We start from the raw sequence: 21,300 nt of genomic DNA, 5'->3' as shown, positions 1-21,300 counted from the left end.
ATAGTACTTGGCAAACTTTTTTATAGATTCCCTTCAAGTTGAAAACTTTTTCTCAGTTTATTGAGAATTTTTTAAAATCAGAAATGGTTGTTGATAATATTACCAATATCACTTCAGATATTGGTAATTTGTAGTTTCTTTTCTTTCCTAGTCAACAATGTGTAGGGTTTAAATGATTTTATGGATATACTAAAAAATACAAACCCTAGGTTTTTGTTTCATTGCTTTGCCTTCATTAATTTTGTTTTCTATTTCATTTATTTTTATTCTAATATTTCTCATTTGACTTTCTTCTGCTTACTTTAGATTTAATTTATTTTCTACTTATTTAAGATAGAAGCTCAGGTCCCTGATTTAAAACTGGTGACTGGCATCAAAATTTCTTATGTTGTATTTGTACTTTTATTCTGTTTAAAATACTTGCTGATTTCTCTTTTGATTTCTTCTTTCAGCCATAATTTATCTCCATGAGTACCATACTGTTACTAAAATTTTAGGGATTTTCCAGAGATCCTTTTCAGGTATAGATTTTAAAGGAAATTTCACTGTGGTCATAGGACATACTTTTTATCACATATTCTTCAAAATATATCGAAGCTTGTTTTACAGCCCAGGATATGATCTACCTTGGTAAATATTCCATGCACACTTGAAAGAATGTGTATTTTTCTCCTCATCGGGGGAGTATTTCACAAATATCAGTTAGGTCAAAATGATCTAATTGTTCATATTTATTCCATGTTAATTTTTTATGAACAGAACACAGACACATGGCACGGTGTAATGGCCGCGGAGCTGGTCAGAGCCTTAGCAGGCTCACAGCAAGACACCTTTACCTTCCAGCATTTGAATTGCAAGGCCACAGTTACAGAGTTCAGGGTGGGGGGCAGGGTTACCCAGTGCTTGAGTCTCCACATCCCTGCCCAGCCTCGAGGAATTTGGCATGCCCATTGCCCTGGGGGATGGGTGGGACTCCACCTCCAAGAGTTTTTGAAACCTGATGGAACCAAGATGGCGCTTGTTAAAACCAATTCTATTGTCCACCACACAGTCAATGCTAGAGAAAACAGGATTTAGCCAACAACAAGCAGAACTTAACCGAATCTCCAAGCTTAACAAACATCAATAAGAACAGAAAACCTTTCTTTGTGAAACAAATAGAAGCAGAGAGAGAGAGAGAGAGAGAGAGAGAGAGAGAGAGAGAATTCCATTTGCCAGAGCACTCGTAGAAGTTATGTGAGTCCTGTAAAATATTCCAAATTTGCAAAATTGGGCTCAAACTTGAGCAGCTTTCCTGAAGCATTTTAGATTGTCCCCCACTTGATGAGTGACTAGCGGAGCTGAACTAGAGATCAGTGGACTCCAAACACCCACAATTACCTAGCCTGGTGGCCTTCCCTGGGAGTGGGGCTCCGAACTTGGAGTCAAGATTTATGGTGGCCCAGTGGCCTTATGGAAAAATCTAAGCTCTTGGCTAATGGTCACTCACCCTGGTTGGAGTTTCAAATCTGTTGTGGTGGATGATTGTGCCCCTCCCATGGTAAGTGATTAGCGGAGCTGAGGAGTTAAATACCAAGTGTCCCTGGTATTACTCTGGTCAGCTGAAATGTAGGAGACAATCAGCAATGGGATCGTCACCCCAATCACTGTGTCTCAGACCGAGCATGGAATGTGGCCCTGAAGCCGCGGCCCTGTGGCCCTATGCTACGGTCATTTGGAGTGGGACTTGGAACTTGGTGCCAAGATTTTTAGTGTGGCCCTGAAACCACAGCCCTGTGGCCCTGCGGTAAATCGGAAAATCAGATCTGAGCCCTTGGGTTAGATGATCACTTACCCTGGGTGTGAGGGCGAATTTGTAGATTGTTGTGGTGGATGGAAGTAGAGCGCTCAGTCAGGAGAAGTTACTTCGGTGGTCCTCTGGGTGGGCTTAGGACAGCGGAATAGGTACTGGGGGCAGCTTGGACCCCCCCAGAAATGGGGGAGCAAATCCACTGGGGTACCTATCCCAGGTTTCAGCACCAATGAAAGCATAGGTCCCGGCCATCCCAGAGGACCATGCAGAGATAATCACAGGCAGGAGAAGGTTCATAAGGAGGTTTACTAGTGAGGCCATAGCTCCCACGGGAGAGGGAGCTACATGCGTCTGCACCTTATCCAGGTGGCAGCTTCTCTCTCTGGGGGTAAAGGGGAAGTAGGTAGTGAGTAGGAGTGGCTCATTAGGTATGGGTGGATCTGGGGTCTAGTGGGAGGAGCTGAGGACCTGAGGCTAGGGAAATGCTAACAAGGAGACTGTTGCAAGTGGGGCGGGAATTTGTAAGTCACCATGGGAAAGCAATACAGCATTGGGGAAATAGAAACTTAACAGATTTTTGTAAACAGGTAGGCACATGGGATGGGGACTTAATTGGCAAGCTGACTCAGACCTTAGAGAACCCTTTGAAAGCTCTAAACTGGGGCCATCAAAGGGCTCTTTATGATGGTCTGTTGTGCAGTGTTTTATACCTTAAATCAGATATAAATCCAGTCATGATAATATCAACCACATTTGAAAAGTTGAATTTTGGTGTCTGCAGGTAGCAAATTACAAAGACCTGCAAACCACCACCACCACCACCACCCCCACCCCCCCCCACCAGCTGGCACCAACCTTTGAAAGATAAAGCCCACATGTTGGGTGAAGACCAAACCACAGCAAAGCATTATGCACAAACACAGCACAAGGATCGGGGCTCCCCTGGCGCTAAATAACACAAGGTATCTACCTATTCCCCAAAATAGGGCCTTCCTGGCTCTCCCCATTGAGCCAGGCATCTGCAATTCAAAGGATGGCTGGTCTCACCTCTAGGCCTTGGAGCTGGGTGATGGACAGTCCCCTAGATCCTGGCCAGACTCCAGGATGTCTGTGAAACCAATAATCCCCAGTACTTGGCCCAGTGCTAGGATGGCTGTGACTCAGCTTCCTCACTTCATTCAATTCGATGTGCAAACTTGACTAGGCTAAGGAATGCTCAAATAGTTGATAAAAGATTATTCCCAATGTGTTTGAGTATACTTTTGATTCCGTAGTACTGGTGAAGAGGTAAAGTAAACCCCATTTTCAGGCAGCCCCCGTTTTGTTGTCTGTTTAAACTATGAGTAACCCAGGCCACCAATTATACCGGCTAGCAGGACAAGCTTATTAGGGCCCAGCTGGTCATGCCCTGTTAAGCAGGGCCCTGCTTAACAATAACCACCTGGGAATGCTTAACTCTAACCGCCTTGGAATACCTCGAGCCCTGAGCCAATCAGATTGGTACCCATATCCTAATCTTGCTTGAACACCTGATTGCTGTAACTTTGGGTTTTTGCCTTTATAAGCTCTGTGTAATCTCAGATCAGGGCCTTCCTCCTAACCTCTGCTGTGTCGGTGGGTAGGATGAGGCCCGAGTTGCAGCTCGCCTGAATAAAGCCTTGCTTTTGCATTTCGAAATGTCTGGCTCTCGGTGGTCTTCTTGGGGGTCTTCTCGTGACATGGGCATAACACTGGATTCAGAAGGCTAGGTAAAAATGATCTCCTTCACCAATGTGGGTGGGCAGCATCCAATCTATTTAGACCCAAATTGAATAAAAAGATAAGAAATGGCAATATACTCTGTATGTTTGAGCATAAACATTCATTTTTCTTTTATACTCAGACATCAATACTAGTTCTCAAGGCCTCAAACTTGATTTGGGACTCACACCATTGACTCTTTCAACCCGATTTTCAGGTCTTTAGACACAGAACGAATTACATCTGTATATCAGTGTATTTCTTGGGTCTTCAGCTTGTGGATAATAGACCTTGGCCTCCATAATTGTGTGTGGCTGTGTGCACGTGCATGTGTGTGTGTGTGTGTATGTATGTACTTGAAAATATTGATTTATGTATTTTATTCATTAGTTTGAGCAGGAAATTAATCTGGAACTTTATGCTAAAAGCACTTTATGCTAAAAGCACATTATGCTAAAAGCATAGATATTGAGTAGTTTGTATTTTTTAAGAAAAACTATTTCTATAATTTTAAGTGACAATTCATATTTCTTTTAAAAAAATGTTCAGAATGAGCCAGGTACCGGTGGCTCACACCTGTAATCCTACCTACTCAGGAGGCTAAGATCTGAGGATCGCCCTTCAAAGCCAGCCTGGAAAGGAAAGTCCATGAGATTCTTGTGTCCAGTTAACTATCAAAAAGCCAGAAGTAGAACTGTGGCTCAAGTGATAGAGTGCTAGCTAAAAGCAAAAATACTCAGTGACAGTACCCAGGCCCAGAGTTCAAGCCCCACAACCACACACAAAAAAGTTCTTATAAAGCAATTTGAATTTGTATTGAAGTAGGGAGTGAGTCTAAGTAACTTCTTGCAGCCACACTTGTGTCTCTTTGCTGGGTGAAGGGAATTCTCCACCGGTGCTGAAAATCCTATTGGTGAGAGAGGCCATTCATTGAATACAGATGCCTAGCTCAAGGTGAACTAGAACTCTGCTTCAGAGAAATGCAGATGCCATAGCCTTAGGAAAGATTTGCATATAGAGAATGCCCTGATTCTGCCTTAATTAACTCCCTAATGGCTTGAATCACCTACCTCTGAGTAGCCTCTTAAGATTTCCCCTGTGTATTTTCCCCAATATGGAAAAGTTCTGCTGGTACCTGAGTATGTCCATGTAAGGTCTGGCATCTCACCTCTATGGTAGGGAAAGGTGAAGACCCCCCTCAGGCCATGGGCATACCTGATCCCTGGAGACAGGGGTGGGCACTTGGCTGATAGGTTACTAAACATGTCAGTTCAGTGCCAGGGGCTGGGAGTTTTCCTGTGACTCTACCCTTTGACCTGATCCTATTTAGGTCCAGACCACCTCAGGTGCCAGGACACCATGCCACATGTCTCCATGTTCATGTCCTGTGTCCTGTCTCCTGGCTGTTCTCTGGTCACCATGGTGTCCTACTTCATCTTTCCATTGGAGCCAAATTGGTTTATTAATAGTTTTTGTTCTTTCTCTCCTCTCTTGTCTGTTTCCTGAAAGTGTTAAGGGTATTTGTGGGCTTCAGGCCTTTGTAACAACTGGCTGTCTGCAGACTGCTAATGCTTCAATAAAGACTCCAAGATTCGACCTCTAGAAATATGGCTTCTCTGTATTCTTACCTTATAACAGTATCTACCTGAAACTAACCCCTGATTCAAAATAAGCTCAAAATAAACTAAAAAAATCTGAAAATATAATGATTATTTATTGAATGAGTCAACCTGTAATGATCTTTTAGAGTATTAAAATACCTCTTTCACTGAGGAATGTCAACTATTCAACATGGAGGCCGAGGTCAATAAGCTGGAACTGATGTTCCAGAAAGCTGATTCTGATCTGGATTACATTCAGTACAGGCTGGAATATGAAATCAAAGCTAATCACCCTGATTCAGCAGGCAAGAAAAATCCAGTTACACTTTTAAAGGAACTAACAGCCTTAAAGTTTCAATATCGGACCTTGTATGCACATTTTAAACCAGTTGTTGTTGAGCAGAAAGAGACTAAAAACTGCATTTGTGCTACTTTGAATAAGACCATGACCATAGTACAAGAGTTACAAAAGCATACAGACCTGGAGTTGTCACCACTGACTGAAGAAGAGAAAACTGTGACAGAGCAATTAAAATCTCACATGCCAGATATATGATGAAATGAAATTTAAAAAGAGGACTCTAGAAGAGATAATTCTACAGCAAGATGATGACTTGAGGTGGGGCATTTGTAAAAAAGTAGAAGTTTGGCTTGAGTAACAAGAAGGTTTCATAATAAGAGGAGAGTATAAGAAAGGCAGCTGTTCTAGGAATGAATTTCAACCAAAACACACACACACACACACACACACACACACACACCACACGCATGCACACACGTATGCACACATGCATGCACGTGTGCGAGCACAAAGTTTTGTAATTTCAGGTTAAAAAAAGTCCTGTTGTAATAGTATTTTCCATCTGTCTTCCCTTCCCCTCCCCCCATCGGTTGTGGGGCTTCAATTTGAACTCAGGGCCTGGTCACTGTCCCTGAACTTCTTTTTGCTCTACCACTTTGAGCCACAGCGCCACTTTTGGTTTTCTGGAAGTTAATTGGAAATAAGACCTCACAGACTTTCCTGCCTAGGCTGCCTTTGAACCTCAATCCTCAGATCTCAGCCTCTTGAGGAGCTAGGATTTCAGGAGTGAGTCACAGCACCCAGCTTGTTTTCTTTTTATATAGCTGGGAAAATTTAAAGAGTCTGACTGATGTAAAAGAATATTTAAATACATTTCAGTCAATGTGTAAAAGTGATTAAATTTTTTTAAAATTTTGCCTACTTTTAGTAGGCAAAGTATTTGTATTACACATTACACACATATGTATATAATTTAATCTATGAAAGTGCTAATTGCAGATGGTGATACATTATTGTGACCACTCAAAACATAGTTGATATAATAAATTGGCTTTGTGTGATAGAAAAGAAAATATCTCTTTCACAGGTACCTGTGATTTACGCCTATAATCTTAGCCATTCAGGAGGCTGAGATCTGAAGATTGTGGTTCAAAGCCAGCTTGGGCTGGAAAGTCTGTGAGGTACTTATCTTTAATTAATCACCCAAAAAGACAGAAGTGGATCTGTGGCTCAAGTGGCAGAGTGCTATCCTTGAGAGAGAGAGAAAAAAAAAGCTCAGAGATAGTGTTTCAGCCCTTAGGTCAAGCCCCAGAATTGGCAAAAAAAGTTTTTTCTTTGAGTGTTGTCATCAGGAACTCCTTTTCTATTAGTATTTGGATTGCACAACAGGCAGGATATTTACATTATTCTAATTAAGGTTTACTTTCTTCCTTATAGAGCCCAAATTATGATGATTTAATTTATGATTTTTCAACTTTACATTGACACAAAGTTGACTTGAAATTTCTAATTCTGATCTTTTCCTGCACTAGAGGTAACTAGTATTATATGCTTCTGAATATTTCAGCAGGTAATAATCTGGGTGAACAATTGGTAGCCTATAATATACTATACAGCTCAGCTATAATACTTGGAAAGTTAGAATTTACCTTCAATTGGTAAATTGAATACATTCAACTTAAGTATTTTTATCTTGTGATATAACCCCATTTTATTTATATATATATATATATATATATATATATATATATCAAGGAACATTTATGTATACAATCTGATGTAATAAAGCAAGATTCTGGTATCCAGTGTTTTCTTAAAGTTGTCCTCCATATGTCTTGACTAGATACTGGCATCTATTACTCAGATTTTTTTCTTTAGTCTGTACCTCTAATTTTTGTACATTTCTTCTTAGTTTTCAACTGGCTTGGACTCTAGCATTAGTCCAAGTGTTCTCTCCATTTTTAGCTTCTTGTCTTTTCTTCAGCTTTCCTGAGGCTCCCTTTCCTGTGTCTACCTTCTTACCCACTTTTCTTATGCCTAATATGATTGGGCTCACTATAATACTTAATCTTCTGGTAGACTTAAAGGAGCAGTTATTTAAATTTTGTTAGAGCAATAATAGTGCAGGAAAGAACAAATAGTTATTGCAGTCTAACCAAATGATCGACTGCTATTTATTTGCTTTGTCTCTTGTTAATGTTAGATTTTCTTCTTTTGAAGGTGTCACGTGGTTTTAAGCTTTGACAAGTTTTCCCCACTGTATTCTCTAGTGAGTGAGTTCTTAAAATGGCTTCTTGAGCATCACTGATAAATCCTTTGTGAATTATAAATCTCTGTTAATGAGTCACAACAAATGATTTTGCTGTTTTCTACTTTAATTCAATGCTTTCCATGGGAAATAGGAGACTATATTAAAATTATGATATGAAATAGACTCTGAATACATTAAATTCAGCTCATGTCTGTTAGGATTCTAACAGGCAACAGTATTCAGTAAAATAAATCAAATGAAAGACAGTAATAGGAAGTAGTAATGTGGCTCTAGTGGTAGAGCACTAGCCTTTAGCTAAAGATTTCAGGGACAACATACAGGCCCTGAGTTCAAGCCTCACAACAAACCAAAATAAAAACAAGACATTAGCAAAAACCAACAAGGGATGTAGACTGGTGTTGGAAGAAAAGCAGCATTGCCCTTGTACTTAAAGAGGTAAGAATAGAAAGCCAAATTAATGGAGTCATAGAGAAAGACAAAGATAGAAGCTTCCTGATAGGAGTTATAGCATGGTGAGAACACAGCCATATCAGAAATTTGCGTTGATGTCCCCCCAAAGCAAGGGAGAAAGTATCCAACATTTCCACCATCTCTTTAATTCCCCCATGAGACTTTTCATAAGCATAGTTCAAAGAGAAATCAACTAGAAAGGAGATTTGGGTAATGTCATGCATAGGGCGTCTGGGACACATAGCAGAGCAGAGAAGGCCATGAAACATGCACGACAGGGATGCAAATAGAAAAAGCCAGCCAAAAATCTTTGCTCCTTTTTAATTCCCAGATGCTATGTTAGGTAATGACTTAATTATTGTAAGCTACCAACAGCAGTGAGAATAATAATTGAGCTATGCTCTCCACAGAGATTTTTTTGTTAAGCACAGTTAGTGCTTAACTAACTGAATTATTTGGGATGATGTTTTATAAATTGTGCAGAAGTTTTCGAAGTTTTAATGAGATCTTCTATAAAATATTTCTCCAATGCAGTACATGAGATATATGTATCTGTATATTAAAAGGGCCAATGAGCTAGTGTGGTGTGAGTCTACACTCACTGACCCACTGCAATTTTAACTTGTTTTAATACTCAAAAACAACCAGATCCCTGAGTGCTCCTGTTGGCTGGGCTGCGTTTTTAAAAATACTTCCTCAGAACACCACAGTTATTTGGAAGATGTGTCATACAGTGTTCTGGTGGCTTAGGAAAAACATGAGATGGAGGACATTCAGTTGCCTTTAATTTTTTCTTTATTCAATTTTAGAAATAAGTACATGACAAAGAAAGCTTTGAGTCTGTGAGTTGAGTGCCTGTGTATAAACTTTTGTACAAAGCTTTGTACAAGGCTTCCTGATGGACAAACTTTTGATCTTTAACTCCACTCTATGCCTCTTGAATTAGTGGTCGCCAGGGCCAACATGGATCCCCTGCCAATGCTGACAGCCTCAGTGATCTGTGGAATACTTCAAGTGACAGGATTGCCAGTCCTACTTGCAAGAACTTTTGAGCAAGTTAATCTTTTCCTTGAATTACTGTGGTCCAGGTGCATCCAACCTCCATCAGAATGTTTCAGATATTGTGCTTAATACTGGAGGATCGAAGAAAACAAGATGTGGAAACTACATGAAAGAACTGCTTTGTTACATGGCTATGCCTTTGTATGGCTACTTGACTACTTAAAGATAATAACAAAAAGAAATATAAATGAAAATAACTGAGCACAGAATATAAATAACATAATGTGGCATTTGTAGTTATAGAGGTAAAAGTATGGGGTATTTAGCCATCTGAGTCATAGGAAAGCTTGCTAATGACTAATAGATTCTTGAAGGTTTTTTTTGTTTTGTTTTTTTTTTTTTTTTTTTTTTTTTGCTAGTCCTGGGCCTTGGACTCAGGGCCTGAGGACTGTCCTCGGGCTTCTTTTTGCTCAAGGCTAGCACTCTGCCACTTGAGCCACAGGGCCACTTCTGGCCGTTTTCTATATATGTGGTGCCGGGGAATCGAACCCAGGGCTTCATGTATACAAGGCAATCACTCTTGCCACTAGGCCATATTCCCAGCCCTCTTGAAAGTTTTTGAATTTCACCTCCAGAGGAGAAATGAACACCTGGGGAGGGGGCGGTGAAGGCAAGGGAAGTATTACAATTAAAGGCCCAGAGGCCTGAACTAACAAGATAAGTTGACAGCAACTGTGCTAAGCATTAATAACAAAGAAAGAAGTGAATAATTAAGTTAGGGGAAGTCAACAGGACAGTTGATGTCAAGGAGAGTAGACTTGCTCAAAAGCTTAGAGTATATAATGAGAATATTGTATTAAGTCTATAAGCAAATAAAGATTTAGTCATGGGGGACAATACTAATGAGCACAAGGAGAATGCATAGAAGATCATCTTGTGATGTTTAGTTTTTGAGGGTCTCATGAGGACCAGAGATCAGACATAAGAAACAATTGACTCATGTGATCCATGATACATAAAGAGTTTCTTATAAGGAATCTGATTTGTTAGTGCTGAAAAAACCCTCTAAATCCATACATAAAAGAAAAATCAATTCTATTTGTTTTTGCAATCCTAAACTGAGGGGAAAAATAACCCTAACAGTTCACCTACATCTCAACAATCCAAGGTCATCTGAGCGTTTTCCACTCAATGGCTTGTCAACTCTCCTCTCTTTGGAAGGTCATCTTCAGCATAACAAATACTTAGTTGTTTAGGAGTACATGTAATTTTTTTTAAATATTGGGAGTAGACGTAGTATTGGGGAGATACTTATTTATTTGTCTGAGACCAGAACTCAAGCTTGATATCTGACTATGTAACTAGGATTACAAGCATAAATTCTCATCTTGGGGGAGACCTTGAATGTAACTGTTAACAACAATTTTTGCTCATAACTATTCAGGTGTGGAATCAATTTAATAACAATTACCTTTTCAAGATTTTCTGTTCTCTTTCCAGACAGGGGGACTTATTACAAGGCGTATGCAATAGGGACTATGTGCACAATTTTAGCTGTAAGTGCTTTGTTTCCATAAGAAATAATTTTTAATCTCAAACTGACAGTTTTATCCTCACAGTGTACTTGAACTTTTATTTTGATAGGGAAAGGATTTTCTTCTCAAAAAAATTGTGTTGGTCATTTGGAAAAGTATATGGAAAGCAAAATAAGTCATAACATCTTAATTAATTGGCTAGTGAATATTTAAAGCAAGAGATAATGGAGGATGAGGGTGGTACTGATAGATAAACTAAGGATGCCTGGTGATATATATGGAGAAGAAATTTGTGAGAATAAAGTAATAAATTGAAAAAAATAACAACATAGGGAACAGATCTGTTAAGAAAGGTTACTGGCATGTATAAATGGGTAAATCATTTGGCTATTCACTGGAATGAGGAATTTGGAGATATTATCACATGTTTTAATAGCATTTGTAGTGAGGTATAATTTAATTTATTGTAAAGTTTATCCTTTAAATTATATGGTTCACTGTTCCACTTGGTTTTAGTATATTTATAGACATATTCAGCCATCACGGATATCTAATTTTATACCTTTTTATCACTTGAAAAAGAAGCCATGTATACATTAGTAGTCACTCACCATTGTGCTTTACTTTTTGACTCTATATTAGCTTGTTCCAAGCATTAAATATAAGAAGAATCATGTATGTTATCCTTGATGACTGGCTTCTTTTACTTAGCACAACTTTGTCAAGTCTTGTATTAATCCAATATTCTTTTTTAATAGCTGAATGCTATTCCATGAAATAGATTACCATCAGTTGATAGACATTCAGTCATTTCCTATTTTTTGCCATTGGTGTTACTGTGACTATTCATGTGCAAGTTGTGTGAACATATATCTGCATTTCTTTTGGACATGAAACATAGAAGTGGAATTTCTGAGTCCTATAGTAGCTCTATGTTGAAGATTTTGAGGAACTAAAAAACTGTTTTCCAAAAATGAGCATTGGTAGCTCACACATGTAATCCTAGCTACTCAGTAGGCTGAGATCTGTGGATCACAGTCCAAAGCCAGCCCAGTCAGGAAAGTCCATGAGATTCTTGTGTTCAGTTAACCATCAAAAAGCCAGAAGTGGAACTGTGGTTCAAGTGGTAGAGTGCTAGCCTTATGCTAAAAAAGCTCAAGGACAGTGCCCAGGCCCTCAGTTGAAGCCCTAGGACTGGCAACACATACAAAAAATGTTTCAAAAATTTCCATTCCATTTTGTAACCTTATAATGGGGAACCCCACTTTCTCTAGATGCATGCCAATAGATTTTTTTTGTGGATTTTGTTGTTTGCTTTGTTGCTTGGTTGGTTTTGGTGGTACAGGGGTTTCAATTCAGAGACTCGTGCTCTGTAGGCAGGTGCTCTACCACCTAAGCGATGCCTCCAGCCCTGGTCAATTTTTTTTTATTGTAGCCATCAGAGTGAGTGTCAGGTAATTTCTTATTGTAGTTTTTACTTTCATTTCTCTAGTGACTAATGATATTGAATATCTTTCATGTGCTTGTTGACTATTTATACATGTTTAGAGAAATGCTTACTTAAATACATTGACCATTTTTAAAATTACATGATTTTCCTTTTTAACATTAGTTTCAGGGGCTTTTCTTTTTTCTTTTTTTTTTTTTTTTGGCCAGTCCTGGGGCTTGGACTCAGGGCCTGAGCACTGTCCCTGGCTTCTTTTTGCTCAAGGCTAGCACTCTGCCACTTGAGCCACAGCACCCCTTCTGGCCATTTTCTGTATATGTGGTGCTGGGGAATCAAACCCAGGGCCTCATGTATATGAGGCAGGCACTCTTGCCGCTAGGCCGTATTCCCAGCCCCTCAGGGGCTTTTCATTCTAGATACAAATCATTTATTCTATTTATATATCTATGGATTGTCTTCATTTTGTGATAGTGTTCTTTGAGGTGCAAAAGTTTCAGATTTTCATGAAATCAAATTTACCTTTTCCCCACTTCAGTTGTTTATGGTTTTAATATCACAACTGAAAATCCATTGCAAAATCCAGTATCTAAAAGTTTCATAGCGTTATATCTTTTCTTTAGGTCTATGGCCTATCTTTAGTTAATGTTAATGTTGGCATGCACTTGAAAGAAAAGGTCTAAAGTGATTATTTTGCAGGTACAGACTCAGTTGTTCAGGCAGTTGCATTCTTATAATAAATCTGACTCTGTCAAAGTATGTAAATATTTAAACATATGGCTGGGCTATTGGTTTGTAGTTTTCTATTCTTATAGTATTTTTGTTTTGTTATCAAAATAATATTGGCTTCAAAAATGGACTTTCAGAATATTATCTTTTCTTCTGAGGAAGAGATTATTGTGATTTGTATTCATTTTTTAAAATGGTTGGTAGAATTCAGTAGTGAAGCCATCTGGGCTGAGGAAAATTTTAATTACCAATTATTTTTTTCCTTTATAAATCTAGTAAGAGTTTACATTTTTCTCGAGTCGGTATCAGTGGTTTGTGTCTTTCTAAAAATCCAACCATTTCATTTATGTAGACTGATCTGTTCACATACAATTGTCTGTAGTATTTATTTCAAATTTTCTAAACTTATGTAGGATTTTCCCCAGGTTTTAGTAATTTGAATTTTTTCTATTTTTCTTGATCATTCTAGCTAGAGATTTGTTAATTATATAGATAGCTTTGCTGTATTTTTGATTTATTAAATATTCTCTACTGCTTTCATTCTTTCTGAATTGCTTATTTCATGTCTCTGAAAAGTAGCACACAGTCTACAACAGTTTGAGATATATTTGCTTAAGAAAAGCAGCATAGAATCAGATATGAGGAGGATTGTATTTTGAGACCAGCTTAGGCAAAAAGTGATACTTCAATATCAATAAACAAACTAGGCAACGTGGAGCATATCTATAATCCCAGCTATGCCATAAGCAAAGATATGGAACTTTACCTAAAGAACAACTAAAACAAAAGAGGTTGGAAGCATGAATCAAGTGGTAGAACACATGCCTAGCAAGTATGAGACCCTGAGTTCAAACCCCAGGACAGTCCCGACAGTCACATAAGCAATGCTTTAATCTGTCTCTCTTTGCCTCTCTCTGTCTCTGTCTCTCTCATACACATATTCTGTTTCTCACTTTTTTGAACCAGAATCAAGTTTTTAATATATAGCCATATACTTCTGCCCAGAGACCAGTAAAGATTGTTTGCCATGTATCAGATATTAAATACACTTAGCTTTGCAAACTATGTAGTCTCTGCTGTAACTCAACTTTACTGTCACAGTCTAGAAACAGTCATAAATAAATAACATAACTATTTGGACATAGCCATATTCCAATGTTATCTATGCATAAAACCAATCAAAAATGGGAGGTAGGCCAGATTTTGCTCAGGAGCCATATAATTTGTTGACCTGTAATGTTAGTCCTCTATTTCCAACTACTAGGCCATCTGCATGGAGCACATCCACCACATCTTCCCATTCTCTTCTAGCTAGAGGTTTGTTTTAGTAATGCAGGCTGTAGTGTGATGAATATGTTTTGTGTATCCATATCTCTACAGTCTCCATACAACAAACACTTTTAGAGTAAGTAGACAATAGGGCATAAATACAGCCACTTTGATTATATGTTTTTGTGAATGTGTGTGTGTGTGTGTGTGTGTGTGTGTGTGTGTGTGTGTGTTTGCCAGTCCTGGGGCTTGAACTCAGGGCCTGTACATTGTCCCTCAGCATTTCTTTTTTTTTTTTTTTTTTGGCCAGTCCTGGGCCTTGGACTCAGGGACTGAGCACTGTCCCTGGCTTCTTCCCGCTCAAGGCTAGCATTCTGCCACTTGAGCCACAGCGCCGCTTCTGGCCGTTTTCTGTATATGTGGTGCTGGGGAATCGAACCTAGGGCCTCGTGTATCCGAGGCAGGCACTCTTGCCACTAGGCTATATCCCCAGCCCTGTCCCTCAGCATTTCTGATCAAGGCTACCACTGTACTACTTGAGCCACAATTCCACCTTCAGCTTTTAGTAGTTAATTGGAGATCAGAGTTTCACAGACTTTCCTGCCTGAGCGAGCTTTGAACTTTGATCCTCAGATCTCAGCATTCTGAGTAGCTAGGATTACAGGTGTGAGTCACCAGCACTCAGCTTAAAATGAAATTTTTATTTGAGACAGCTTTTTATGTTTATAGTCAGTATTGAACTGATGAGGGTGTCAAAGCATTGGGACATTGGTTTCTCTGTTGAGATAGGAATAGATCATGTATGGCCCCAGACACCATTCTTCAAGGAAGGAAGACAGACTGTTTATTGGCACTAAATACTGTAACTAAATGCTGAGGAAGGCTGGAATTGATGTTAGAAGGATCAGAACCACTTCGAACATTATACTTCATTTGAGTCGAGTTCACTTTGTTAGAAAGGATGGTAGTTAACCCAACTCATGCCATTTTACCCACAGCTCCAGAACAAATGCTACATTTCATTCCAGAATGAGTGAACTAATTTTCATTTCCACTGTTACTATATAAGGGTTCCCAGATCCTCCCATCCTTACCAGAACTGACATTAAGTAACTGTCTAAGCTTTGTTTAATAGTTTATATTTTCACTTGTATTATTTTGTTTCTTTGTGTAAGTATCTAGTAAATACTTGTTTCCCATTTAAGGGTCAAGGGCCTTTTCTGGTTTTGATCACTATTCTATGTCTAGTACCTGTCATAAGCCTCACATCTAGTTCCATAAATATTTTTGGAATAAATATATATATATATATATATATTTGACTTACAATGGTGTTAAATCCCCTGATTGTAAGTTGATAATATTCTAAGTGAAAATACACTTAACACAATGACCCTACTGCATACCTAGCTTAGTAACACAGCCCTATGAAGCATCAGTGGTTTCCCCTTGTAATGGCAGGATGCTTGGGTACTGTATCTGGTGCCATAACACTATCTCAGGAAAAGATCCAAATTCAAAATTTGAAGTATAGCTTCTATTGAATGTATATACTTTTCTTTTATTAATTTAATTTTATTGTCAAGGTAATGTACAAAGGGGTTACAGTTACATTGTAAGGTAGTGATTATATTTCTTGTATAATTTTCATATTGTTGTAAAATTAGGAAATCATAAGTTGACCCGTGGTACTTCAGTGGCTGCCTGTAGATGAATATGTAAACACTTTTTGATAGCCATACAAAAACACTCATTCCTTTTTATTGTGCTGGTTCTGGTGCTTCAACTCAGGCTTTGAGCAATGTGTCTGAGTTCTTTTGCTCAAGACCAGCACTCTACCACTTGAATCACATCTCCACTTCTGGCTTTTTGGTGGCTAATAGAAGATAAGAGTTTCACAGACTTTACTGGCCGGGCTGGCTTTGACTGCAGTCCTCAGATCTCAGCCTCCTGAGTAGCTAGGATTTAAGTATGAGCCACCCAGTGCCCAGTAAGCTGTAGCCCAGGCTGGTCTTGAACACATGATATTCCTGCCTCATTATATCTATATGTACTACCATAGCCAGCTCAATTATTGATAGTCTTGAATTGGTAACCTGAGGTGAAAAAAATCTATTTAGAGTAACAAGATTCCTAATCTCAAGAAAACCTATTGGGAGAGGGGCAAAATTTTCATTCATTCACAAAATATAATGGGCATTTATGCTTGATGCCCAGCCATTATGCACAATGCTGAGCAGTTAACTGTTCTGTTATCAGGGAGCCCACAATGTGAGTAGGAAAGTATCTGGTATGCAAAAGGCAAGTATCTCCTAATCCAATTTAGTGGGAATGAGGAAAAACATGTATGGTAAAACTTCAAGATGACCCCTTATGAATGCCCAGAGAATTTCTCTGGCAATGGGGTTATTAAAGGAATTCAAGGATTCATAGGAAAGAACAGTGGTATTATTAATAATACAAGTGAGCTTGGTTATATCTTCAAACTGTTCTGCAAATAGTGGAATGCTTTAAAATAATTTAAGGTAATTATACTTAAATCCCTCCTTCCCCAGTCATTCTATTTCTGATTCTGGGAAGGATTTGTTGGAGTGGTTCCTTTTCACTTCAGTAATCATAAAATAAATTTCTCCAGAATCTCAGGAAGGCAAAGGCTACTGTGCTTCTTTGGCCAACCAATGGCAATATGGTTATTAATGAATAAAAAAAACTTAGGGAGGAGCAGATGAATGACGAGAAAAAGGGGAGGGAAATGTAGTTGTGATATTTAATGACTATCCCATATGCCACAAAATGAAGAAAATTGAGGGAAGGGGTGGGTTCAGAGGGACAGGTGAGTATGATCAAAAAGCATTGTATTCATAAGCTGTTTTGTTGCATGGAAACTCCTTTGTACAATTACTGAAAGATAATTTTAAAAAACTATTCAGTAAACCATATTGATCTCATGCAATTTTGCTAGTTTAACCACTTTAAGAAAAAAAATCTCTATTTCTGGAATAAGTGCAGTTTAGAATTAATGGCTTGAATTTACTTAATGAGTACTCTCTCTTTCTCATCCTGTAAATAACACCTTGAAGAGTTCAGAGAGCTAATTTTAAGGAAGCTCCATACTGCTCTCCAGAGTGGTCAAACAAGCTTACACTCCCAACAGTGTCCGAAGGTTCTTTTTGACCACACTCATGCCATGTCTGCTATTGTTTGTATTCTTGGAGATGGCCATTCTAACCTGGATGAGATGGAATTTCCTTGTTTTGATTTGTATTACCTTTATAGCCAGAGATACTGAGCATTTTCCCATATGTCTGTTGGTCATTTATTCTTTTTCTTCCTCCTCCTCGTTCTCTTCTTCTTCTTCTTCTTCTTCTTCTTCTTCTTCTTCTTCTTCTTCTTCTTCTTCTTCTTCTTCTTCTTCTTCTTCTTCTTCTTCTTCATCTCCTCCTCCTCCTCCTCCTCCTCCTTCTCTTTCTTCCTTCTTCTTCGTCCTCCTCCTCCCTCCTCTTCCTCCTCCTCCTCTTCTCTTCTCTTTCTCCTTCTCCTCCTCCTTCTTCCTCCGCTTTCTCTTCCTCTCCTCCTCGTCCTTCTTCATTGTCGTCATCTCTATTTAACTTGTTTGACCATTTATTGATTGTGTTCTTGATTCTTTGAAAGTTTAGTTCCTTAAGCTCTCTGTATATTCTATATATTAGTCCTCTGACTGATGTTTACACATTCTGTAGGGTGTCATTTTAGCTTGTCAGCTATTTCCTTTATCCAGAAATTCCACTCCAAATGATTACAAACTAGGATACATGATGCCACCTACACAACCATGCTCAATGCAGCACTATTCACTATAGCATTATTTACTCATCCTTTAGAAAGCTGGATATACCATTTGCAAAGAAATGGAAAATAATGATAAATGAAGTAAGTTGAGCCCAGAAAGACAAAGGATGTAGGCTTTCTCCTGTATTTGGAAGCTAAAATTAATTTATATATATATATATATATATATATATATAAATACATACTTCAAGGTGGTAACCTAAGCATATTAACTGAAATATGGAAGATTAAGGGGCAAACTCAAAAGGTGTAATTCCTTAAAAAGGCTAATTCACAGTCCAACAATATAAACACCAGAAATCATATACTCAAACATGGGGGTGGAATTAAGAGGAGGAGATAGACAAGAAAGGAGGAGAATGCAGTGACAAAATTCAATGCTTATCTTACAAAATTAAGATAATTGAGGGAAGAGGTAAAGTTGGGAGGGATGAGGGAGAATGGCCAAAGGGGTGACATTGATTAAGATGTATTGAATTAATATACTACTTTGTTGAATGCCAACTCATTTGTACAACTATGTCAAGACTAAAATAATTTTAAAGTATATAAATTTTGAAACAATTGCTTCAGTTATCCTTTACATATTCCTTCTTCTCATCCCACATTGTTTTCATCTTTGCCTTTCCCCTTTCTCCCTTTCTTCCTTTGAAAGTTTCCAGGATCAAGAATTAGTAGACATTTGCTTCATTTTATGGTTGGAAGAAAGCTGGAGGTATCTGGTCTGTGCCCCACATTGTTAGAAATGAAACTGAGGTTTACAAGATTAAGTGTCCTGTCCAGTATCATTCTCTGAGTTCATTTTCAGCATGGAGTGAGAGCAGAGGGGATCAAGATGAATATGAAGAGCAGTTCTACATAGGAAAGGTTAGGAAAACAAAAAAAAACTGGCACAGAAGATTAAAAGCAACAACAAAGAGCTTTTAATCTAATTTAGTAGTACTCCATGCCTCTTTGTTTCCAAGCACTCTTTTGTCTCTTTTGTATCTTTGAGGACTACCATGGAACTGTATTACACTTAAAACACTATAGCCTGTGTGTCTAAACATGCAAAACATTCAAATATTCACTGATTTAAGTTATTTTCTATTAAACGCTTCCACTGATTTCCTGCTCCTTTCCATTTTCTGCCTTAGTCTATCCTGTGATCTGGGAGAACCTCAAAGATTGTTATCACCAGATTTTCATTACCTCCAGGCTTCAGGTTTGGGATCAATCAGCATAGTTGTAATATAGGAAGACAGGAGAACAGACCAAGGCGGTGCCTTCTCAGATAGTGGCTGAGATTATGCAGGACCACAGTTCCCACTGGGTGGTCCCTTCTCCTCCATGTGCCAGCTGGCACAGAGTCATGTCTCCCTTATTCTCAGGCTTGCAGATGTCAAGAGTTTCCTGCTCTATTAGTCTACAAGTAGCACAATACCCTTTATTTGTTCTTATAACCCAGCATTAAAACCCTTTTTTAAAATCCCTGCATTTGAAACTTCAGAGTTGAATTGTGTTTCTTTTGGGGATCCTAATTGATATAATGATTCTCTAGATCAACCTTACTACACTTTTTCTTTCTTTTTTTGCCACTCCTGGAGCTTGAACTCGGTCTGGGTATTGTTCCTGAGCCTTTGTGCTCAAGGCTGGTGCTCTACTACTTAAGCTACAACTCCACTTCCAGATTTTTGTGGTCAGTTGGAAATAAGAGTCTCACAAACTTTCCTGCCCGAGTTGGCTTTTAATCATGACCCTCAGATCTCAGCCTCCTGAGTAGCTGGAATTACAGGTATGAGCTACTGATGTCAAGCCTATCTTGTTATATTTTTGTGAATAGGTATAAAATAGTATTTCAGAAACTCAGAGGATGAAGACCAAACATCCTGATCATATCATCTCATTGCAAAAATTGAAAAGCAGAAAAATATACAGACATACAAGTCCACAGACTGAATAAATAAGAGCAGTATCAAGTCCATATATGCACAGAGACAGACAGGTACAAGATGCACACAAGTAGGGAAGTGAGGGAGATAAGCATGCTTCTGTGAACATCTCTTCTCACCAGAGTGTGCTTTAAGAGTGCTTCCTTATGCTGTGAGCTCTATGGAAGGGCAAGATCATCATAGAACAATGTTACCTCAGGGGGACCTACATTGTAGTTTGCCTATTGCTAAAAGGGAAAGGTCTTTGCTACTTTGTATTTCCTTTGGTGAAGGTAATGCTTCCTTATGGGAAAAATCATTCAGTTCTAAAGTATTTTATGTTTTCCTGTTTCTCTAAAGACTTTCATTTCCTAAGCATTGTGCATCTGTTTCCCTTTCTAATGGCCCAAAGGAAATAGAGGCACATTCCATGGAGATTTCACTTAGGAGAAGGAATCATAGCAGTTTTAACCCCTCAAGTATTCTGTTGCTTTTATTGTTGATGTTTTCTTCCTTCCTCCCTCCCTTTCTCTCTCTTCTGTTTTCTTTCTTCGTGTGTGTGTGTGTGTGTGTGTGTGTGTGTGTGTGTTGTTCTAAGCCTTAAATCAGGGCCTGGGATGGCACTGTCCCTGAGCTTTGTTGCTTGAAGCCAGCGCTTTTTTTTTTTTTTTTTGAGCTACAGCTCTACTTTGGGCATAATGGAAGTTTATAAGCATCTCACAGACTTTCCTGCTAAGGCTGACTTGGAACCATGATCCTCAGATCACAGCATCCTGAGAAACTAGGATTACAGGCATCAGCTACTGATGTCTGGCTTGGTATTTTCTTAAGCAAAATACTGGATCTTGTGCATACTGTGCAAATGCCTTTCTCTTCATGTGACCATCAACTGGATGATGAGCCTCTTTGTAGACTGAGGCAGCTGTCTCCTTTGCTCTTGATACTGTGAGATGTGTATCCCATGGGGTAGTTGGGTACATTTTCAGCTGTGTTTTAGCCACTGTGCTAAACTGAAGCACAAGAGCCTTTCATAGTATCTTCTCATTAGGGTTAAAGAAAGCTCTTTTCTGTGGTTATGTTTTGGGCAAGCCCAGAAAATCCTGTTTTAGTGGTGCCCAGGGATATGCTATTGGCTATAACTCAAGAAAGCTGACAGAAGCAAAGGCTCTTCTCAGGCATTTGGAATTTTACCCATTTTTAATTCTTTAGGTAATATAAATGTAAAGGAAGCTCAATATGAAGGCTTCTTTTGTTACTGTATTATACACAAATTGAATCTAGCTGTATTTAGGATTTATTCATTTAAGAAAAATATATTAAACCATGGCTAAATTCCAGATACTATTCAAGAAAGAAACATTTGAATAAAGAAATGGTTTTGGCCTTTAAGAAGTTTCCAGTTCAGTTTATCTAAAAGAGTTTAAGTC

General features: G+C 38.6%; 1 protein-coding gene across 1 annotated transcript; it reads left to right on the top strand.

The window, feature by feature from the left end:
- The first annotated feature begins 5,323 nt into the window (after positions 1-5,323).
- Positions 5,324-5,855, top strand: LOC125343943 (spindle and kinetochore-associated protein 2-like). The gene has a single exon (XM_048336545.1). It carries the CDS (start codon positions 5,324-5,326, stop codon positions 5,687-5,689), a length of 366 nt encoding a protein of 121 aa, XP_048192502.1. The 3' UTR covers positions 5,690-5,855.
- Positions 5,856-21,300: the final 15,445 nt, after the last annotated feature.

Source organism: Perognathus longimembris, chromosome 28 (genome assembly GCF_023159225.1).
Source record: "Perognathus longimembris pacificus isolate PPM17 chromosome 28, ASM2315922v1, whole genome shotgun sequence".
Taxonomy (NCBI): domain Eukaryota; kingdom Metazoa; phylum Chordata; class Mammalia; order Rodentia; family Heteromyidae; genus Perognathus; species Perognathus longimembris.
This window is presented reverse-complemented; position numbering and strand designations above follow the sequence as displayed.